Source organism: Episyrphus balteatus, chromosome 4, assembly GCF_945859705.1.
Source record: "Episyrphus balteatus chromosome 4, idEpiBalt1.1, whole genome shotgun sequence".
Lineage (NCBI taxonomy): Eukaryota > Metazoa > Arthropoda > Insecta > Diptera > Syrphidae > Episyrphus > Episyrphus balteatus.
Genome location: NC_079137.1, coordinates 63,704,014 through 63,712,643, shown reverse-complemented (window position 1 = coordinate 63,712,643; position 8,630 = coordinate 63,704,014). Strand labels below are relative to the sequence as shown.

Sequence of the window (8,630 nt, the reverse complement as noted above, 5' to 3'; positions counted from 1 at the left end):
CTCTGCTGATTGGTATTCCTATTCATTCTCCTGCATCTAGAGGGCACCATATTTCCAAATCACATAGACCTTGACTTTTGAAAAAGTTAGACGGTCCAAATGATGCTTCATTTGTCAAATTAAAATAAGTACTTTAGAAGTTATGATGGAATAAATGAACACATATTCATACCGATGAAACATACACATCAACCTCATTTTGACAAGACTTACAACTAACCAAAGTAAAAATTTATTCAAAAATTCAAACACAACAAAAAAATCCATCCACCCCACTGTATTGCTTCCAAAATAAAGGTAATCAGTAAAAAAAAAACAAAAAATAAAATAACTCAACCTATACCTCCTCCAACAAAAACAAAAAACGCAAAACAACAACAATAACTGTCAACAGAGTACCACCATACTACACCACGCATATCCACCTATACACAATCACACAACAACCAGTGGCAAAATGTCACTTTTGCAAAAGAGAACTACAAAATAATGTATATAAAGATACATAAAAATACAAAACAAAAACCGGATACCGGAACATCTACACAATTCTGACGTCACACAACCCAGCCACCATTATCAGCTTCAGCAGCCACTTAAAAATGTGTGTACTAAGGTATTCCTCGCTGTCAAAGTGCACCAAAGCAACAACAGCGCCACACTCTTTCATGATTCATTTCCAGTATTATGTTTTTTTTTTTTTTTGTGATAACAACAAAAAGATTCATCCGGGGGCCAATGTTCCATTTATTTTTCCTTCATTCTCTTTTCTTCTCTTTATTAATAAGAAAAATATAAACACTTAGAAACGTCACAATTCAATTCACAATAGTGTGTGTAAATTTTGAGTATTCTTTCACCAATACACTCAATTTCTCAACACAAAAAAAAGAGACACACACTCTTCGCATTTAGCCGCTTGCCATTTTAACTAGTGCTCGACGGACAGTGAAACGATGATGAACTTCCAAAATGTACAGTGGAATGTGACAACAACGAAAACGACGTAGACGGTGGCTCCTCCGCGCGCATTCACCAATGCAACTCAGTAAATGAGCGAAAAAACAACAAATCATTACGAATTTGTCTCTCAAAACGAAATACAAAACACAACATACACTATCTTCTCTCTCTCTCTATTCTATACAAAATAAACTGAGTTAAAAGAGTGAGATAGTCATATTATTTGCTAGAGTGAAGGAAAAGAAAAATACGGCCAAGCAAACACCACATACGGTATAATTCCTTCGAATCGCGAGAATAATCAATTACAAGTGTCAAACGTGAACGTACGGAACCCGAGAACCGTGTCCGTGTCGTCGTTCGTTCCTTCGTTGTGTGGTGAATATAAATTTTTTTTTTATATTCATCAAAATTATATTTTTTCTGCTCCTTCTCTTTTCTAAAAAGTCTTATAGGAGTAAAGAAAAATATTAAACAAAAATATAATTAAGAATTAAAAATTTCCATTGAAAAATTAAAAAAATCAATTTCAATTGAAATTCCGCAAGAAGAAAATTTTCAAGTGTAGAGAAATTTAAGAGGAAAACGAAAAAATTGATTCTACTCCAAAGTGCATATTAATTTCTCTCCCCGTTTTTTTTTTTTTTCTATACCTACTGTGAATTATATATGACAAGTGCAATAGTCTTTCAATATTTAAATTTGAATAATTTCAAATAAGAAAAATCATAAATTTCCAACCGGAACGTAAAAAAATTCCTTTCGAGAGGAAATACAAAAAAAAAAAAAAATCATGAAAACCTTTTTGGAAAACCCCCCTGTGAAAATTTTTAGTAAATAAATAAAAATTTCTCTATTCGCAGAGCGAGAAAGAGAACACCCCATTTCTATACATATTGTTGAAAAAATGTGTATGCAAGGTGTCAATACAAATGTCATCTCTCTTTAACCATAGATAAAACATACGCGTTGTCCCTTTCGAAAAATCTATTTACCCTCTCCCAATATCGTAAAGAAAAATAAAACCATAACAAAACAGCTGGAGAGCGTGTGCCCGTAATCGAGCGCGAGCGAGACGGTGAAATAAAATTTTGAGTTTCAACTCAAATTTACAAAAATAAAAGAGAGCACAACAAAAAATTATTGTGAATGAGTGTGTAAATAATATTTGTATGAATAAAATACCCTCTCTCTTACCCCAATTGGATAAGTGGAAGAGAGAGTGATAAAAAAAAGTGTCAAAACAAAAAAAAAAAAAAAAGCAAAAATTGTTTATTTAAATAAAAATTGCACAAAAAGCAATTATTGATATGTCAAAAGTTTATACTCAAGTGTCAAAAATTAGAGAGAATTCACAATAGTAATTAGTGTCAAGTGTCAAAAATAAAGTTAATTTTGTAAGAAAAAGAAAAAAGTCTCCAATTGGGAGAGATAATATTCTTGTGTGTTGATAGCGAATTCAAATAAGAAGAGTATAAAATTAAATTCCAATGAGTAGTTGTAGTTAAGTGTACACACAACACGTTTTTTTGGTGCGAAATCTCTCTTTTTTTTTTAAGCGAGTTTGCGTAGTTTTATCTTCTGGCGATTTGTAGATTTGTTGTTGTGGAATTTTTAGAAAGTTTTTTTTTTTAAATAAATTTTTGAAAAAATAAAATCAAAATTTAAAAAAATGCAACCGTGAATAGCACTTTTTAGTAAAAAATTAAAAAAAGTGTAGAGAAGTAGAATTCACAATAAGAGATATATAAAAAAATTATGAGCATTGAGGTTGTTGGTGTGAACCAGTCATGGACACAGCTATCATCAATATTGCTCCCTGTTTCAACAACAACAACAACAACAAACACATCACCAACCAAGGCAAAAATAACATCAACAACAACAACATCACTCACATCACATCCACCACCATCACCATCGCCAGAAACATCAGAAAAAGCAATAATAATAACAACAACAGATACAATCGACGACGGCTGTGGAAACTCTCCACTGTCAACAACAACTCCTAGCGATCCTCTATCTGACAGTTGTCTGCTGGCTTTAAGTAGTACTGAAGAAGACGACGAAGAAGAAGAAGAAGGTGAAGAAGAACTGTCACAACTGACAGTAAATGCTGATGATAGTAATGTAGGTCAGCAACAACAAGACCAACAACAACAACAACAACAACAACAGCTGCTGTCAGTGACATCATTACCGCCATTGCCGGATTTAATACCAATTCGTAAGTCTCAACAACAACAATTGCAAGAAATTGAAACAACAACAACAAATTGTTGCAACAACATTAATCAGCAACAACAACAAAAATCACAACAATCACCAATTGCAACATCATCATCTAGTCAAATTTTATCAATTAGTAGTAAAAACATTGCGGAGGGGGAAGTGGAAGAACAAGAAGAAGACGAAGAAGACACAACTAACAACAACAACAACACAAATAACAACAACAACAACGAAGAAGAAGAAGAAGATTTGCAACATTCCACCTTTATTGAAGAAGCAACATCAACAAGTTTAGCAACAAATTCCACACTTTTAGACAATCAATCAACGCCAACATCAGCAACAATCGCTACAACAACAACAAACACAACATTCAATAATCTATATCAAACTGATTGCAGTAGCAACATGTCTCAGCAACATTCTTCGTCATCATCAATGTTGCTACATGATCCAACACTAACACCAGTAACATCTTTGACCGGTCTTCCCAAGACCACTGGTGCCAAGAAACGCGGTAGAAAAATTAAGACTGAGATTGAAGATCCCGACTTGTGTCCGATACCACATCGCAAGTCAGATCGTCGGAGAGTGGCACGCGATATATTTTTAGTGTTTGAAGAACATCCGGCGAATAGACGTCGCACGGGGAAAGGTGGCAAAGCTAAACAACCCAAAGCGCGTCCGAAGTCTAAATTTGCACATTTAATGACAGAGCCTAAAAGGCAGCCGAATAAGAAGACACCAGCTTCGTCAACAGTGACGTCATCTGTGGGGACAGGAGTGGTGCCACCTGTTCGGATAAAATCTGAACCAAAGACACCAACTTCATCGTTGTCATGTACAACTCGGAAGACAACTCCAACAGTTCCAGCTGTCAAGGCACCCAAGCCGGCAACAGCAACTAAAAGTACACCAACAACAAAAAACACACCTACACCAACAAAAACTCCAACAACAACAACAACAACTACAACAACAACAGTTCCTCGGGTAAAACCGATCTTCTTATTTGTCAAACAAGAAGACACCCGTATTGTAGAAGTTCGATGTGAAGATTACGACAAACGAAATCGAATACGATTGACAAAGACGGCCAATGGATGGCGGGCGATACCACGAACGGATCCAACATCATGTCGATCTGCTAAGCTTCTTCCAAATCCAGCTGTCAAAGTGAAGCAGGAGATGTTTGAAGAAGCACAACTTAGAAATGCTTCAGTTCCTGTTCATCAAGAACAACAACCTTTACCACCACCGCCTTCTTCACCTCCCTCACAACAACAACAATTTGAACCGCCATCTTCTTCCCCTGTTCCATCAACTATTACACCAACGGAAACAGAAATAGTGGCACCTCTCGAACCTTTGAAACCATTGAAGATTCTGCAACCAGCAGAATTGCTCAAAAATGCTGCTTCACATGCAGCAAAGAAGAAAAAGAAAAAGAAGAAGAAGAAAAAACGTAAACTTGCTGAAAAAGAAGAAGAACGAAAAGAAATCGAAGAAGTAGTGGAAATAAGTAAAAATCCAACAGAAGAAGATGAAGAAGAGAAAGAAGAAGAAGATGTAGAAGCAGAAATTCCTGCAGCAATTATAGAGAATCCAATCATATCAACAGAACCAAATCATTTAGTATACGAAAGCACAAATCATGAACGAGAAGAAGAAGAACAAGAAGAAGAAATGGAAGAAGCAGCAGAAGTTGAAGAAATAGAAGAAGAAGATGTAAAAGCAATCGACGAAGATGACATGGATATACAAGAAGTACCAATTTCTGTAGAAACTCCTCAAATTCCCATCGAACCTGAGCCCAGGGAAGATGTCGAAGAAGCAGATATTGAAGAAGTCATACCAAACAACTATGAAGAAGATGAAGATGATCTTCATATTCTTCATCAACATCACATGGAACCAAATAATAACGAACCAACTGAAGAACTCGCCAAGAATCTCACACAAATTTCCGATGATCTTGAGTTGGATGATATGCCACAATTCATGCAGGACGTGAATCCATCAGTTCGGCCATTACAACTTTGTCCAGAAACTGGACTTTTCATACAAAAAACACCACCACCAATTGTTGAAGAAGATCATGATATGGATCGTGGTGAACCTGAACCATCTTCAGAGCCAGATTTAAATCATCATGAACATGAAGATCATGATCATGATGCTCCAGTGGTATTGTCAGATAGTTTTGATGATTCCGATGTTGATACCAAAAACCTAAAAGACCTCCTTGATGATGCAGATTTACTGCAACATTGCAGTGATAATGCAATGAGTGGAGCTGAGCTCCTAGATTCGCTGGTGAAGAGAGGTTGCGAAGATAATCACATATCTGGCGATGAGCCATCGATTAAAGAGACTATTTGTTTGGATGACTTTGAAAATGAAGATGATGATGTTTTGCTTCAACCTGAACCAGTAGCTGATATCATCTCGAGGCTTGGTGGATCCCTGGCAGCATCACCAAAATGTTTATCTTTCAATGAAGCTGGAGAAATCGAAGATCTCCATGGCGAACTCTTCCAATCAAACACTCAAAACGATCCGTTCAGTCGTCACACCCTCGAAGAACTCTCCATCACAATCAAAGATCTCGAGAAATCAGCCGAAGAGAGCTACAATTCACCTGTGAAACCCAACAAGCCCGCCGAATCAGTGACCATTGTGTCACCCGATTCGTGCGTCGATGAAATGCCAAAGGACCTGACGTGCAAAAAATCACAAATTGCCGCCGAAAAAGAGAAACCCCCTCAGCCGGCGCTTCTTGAACGCCCCAATTCGAGAAGTTCTGATGCCATTCAATCGCCACAGCCTAGCGGCCTGCCAGCGGTACCGCCTTCACCAGACTTAGTGCATTCCAACAATAAGTCGTCAAAGAATGTCTTCCTCGAGCAATTGCTCAATTCAAGCAATTCGATTAGTCCGAAGATTTGCTCCTCAGTCACTGTGACTCCAATTAAAATTCCAAATGCCCCTACAAAGCAGCAACAAAAAGAACCGTTAGATTTAGGTAAACACCGAAAATCAGCAAGTCCAACGGTAAGTTGTTCGGAAGAAGCAAAACGTATTCAAACGGTTACAATTGATGAAGAAACTCCCGATGAACCGTTACAAAAACGTATTAAACGTGAAGAAAACGAAGAAGATGCTTCGTCGGAGAAGAGTCACACTGAAAATCTTATCGAAATGTTATCGTCTGGTAAGGATCCAGATCCATTAACACAGTTACGCTTGCTTATACGAAATCCTGAATGGAAAGTACCTGATCCTATTCTTGTGCCAAAGGATCGTTTAAGTGCGGTATTGGCATCGCCAGCCCGTGAAATTCCACTCCTGCTCACAACTAGACCTGAATTGAGACTGCCAGAGGCTTTTGCATATCCAGCGATTCTTCAGGATCCAGATATCCTTGTTATATCAATGGCTCAATTGGAGACTATTCTGCAGAAGCAAGTTGAGATAACTAGACCTAAAGCGAAAACTCCTCCAATTCCTCAGGTCACGATCGAAGCGATTCCGAATCCCGCCAAAAATCGGGCTCCCGAGAAACCTATATCGGCACCATCTCCCGATGTTACTGTATCGAGTAAAAAACCAGCGGCACCGTCCTCAACGCCGCAAGCGCCCAAACAGAGCAACAACAATAACAACTTCTTAAATCCTCTGATGGGAGACATCGATGCGGCAACCCTGGCCGCTTTCAATCAGATGCTTTGGCTTCCTTACATTGGCCAAATGGCGCCCGAGTTTATCAAAGCCATAGCTGGTTTGCAGAATGGCAACGGTTTGGCCGAACTTATGCCACTTTTGCAGCAACAGCAAAATGCACAGCATGCCAGTCAACAGCAGCAAAATCAAAAAACCGCCTTCCCAACGCCACCGCAGTTCCATCCAATGGCTGCGGCAGCTGCCGCTGCAGGTCTCACCAACCCGTTAGCCGCATCAGCTGCATTCCAGAATCCCCTCGAAATGGCTATGTGGCAGGAAGCCCTTACACAAGCTCAAATGCAGCGAATGATGAAGATGAATGCAGCAGCTGCTTTAGCTGCCCAGCAACAACAGCGTGAGGTTCCGAAAAAGCCATCTTCTAATTCGGAAGCAAAAGCTAGTGCAAATCGTTCTCACTATAATGCAGCGACCTCAAGCTCAAAACAAATTCCCACAAATCCTCCCCCGCCCTATCACCATTCGCAAGCCAGTCAATCTAATCAGCGCCATCTAGCGTCGTCGGAAAAAAGTAACTTGTCGCGATCGGTCCCGAATCCCTTCTATCGACCGCCCGGCACTGGTAACACTGATTCAGCGTCAGCCCATCGCGCTAAACAAAAAACCCAACAACACCATCATCAACATCAAGACCAAAAACCTCGCGTCACATGCAAGTCCCTGTCAAATCTGCTACAACCGGAACGTTTATCCGAAGCTAAAATGTCAAATCTCATGGCAATGCCTGGTTTCGACTTTGGTTTTAATGGAAGTGCAGGTAATGTTGCTGCTGCCGCAGCTGCCGCTGCAAATCCATTTCAATTTGCTTCAGCTGCAGCTGCTGCAGCAGCAGTCGCATCAGCTGGCCGGTCCAGTGGTGCTGGACAATATGGCGGCGGTGGCAGTAATAGTAGTAGCAGCAGTGTTGGTAGTAGTAATACTGGTAATGGTGGTGGTAATAGTAATAATAATAATAATAATAATAATGGAAATCATGCAACAGCCTTACATCGTAACAATCAATCAGCTTCCAATATGCTTGGCAATATGACACCTAGTCAACATCATCATCAACAACAATTGCAACATCATCAACAACAATTGCAACAACATCATCAGCAACTTCAACAACAACAGCAACAACAACTTCAGCAACATCAGCAACAACAGCAGCAACAACAACAACAACATCATCAACAGCAACAGGCTAAGCTTAAAGTTAAGCCTGGTTCGCATTTAATTGATCCGGCAGCTTTGCAAAGGCGGTTGTTGAATTGCGAAGATATGTCTGAAGTTGGTAGTACTACTAATGGTTTGGAGGAAATGATGACAGATCCGAATGCAGCGTTATGGCATCCGTTATTTGGAAAGTAAGTACTCATTTTTATGTATTTTTGTTAGTACCTACCCATTTTTATAAACCTTATGGGAATTATATATAAATGACTTCTTTTTAACTGGGTTAAGTATTGAATGTTGTATTTTTAGCCCACATAACCATTGTTTGCCATAAAAATCGGTCTTTAATAGGAAATATCATTTGTCAAAATTTGTATAACAGTTGCGGAACTGTTATACAGCTTGTCAAACAGTATGTTTTTATTATACGCGCACATTTTCGAAGCCTTTTTGAAAATTCTTGAGTTTGTATAACAGTTTCAAAACTGTTATACAGCTCGACTGTCAGTAAAAAATTATTCTGCACGGATATT

The 8,630-nt window shown here is 38.8% G+C and overlaps 1 protein-coding gene across 3 annotated transcripts in view; it reads left to right on the top strand.

Moving 5' to 3' along the window:
• The first annotated feature begins 924 nt into the window (after positions 1–924).
• The window catches only part of LOC129918643 (uncharacterized), a 104,766-nt gene continuing 97,060 nt past the window's right edge, over positions 925–8,630 (top strand). For all 3 annotated transcript variants that reach the window (XM_055999268.1, XM_055999267.1, XM_055999269.1), the window contains exon 1: positions 925–8,288. In XM_055999268.1, the coding sequence (XP_055855243.1) occupies positions 2,722–8,288 (5,567 nt within the window). In that variant the 5' untranslated portion in view covers positions 925–2,721. The remainder of the gene's footprint in view (positions 8,289–8,630) is intronic.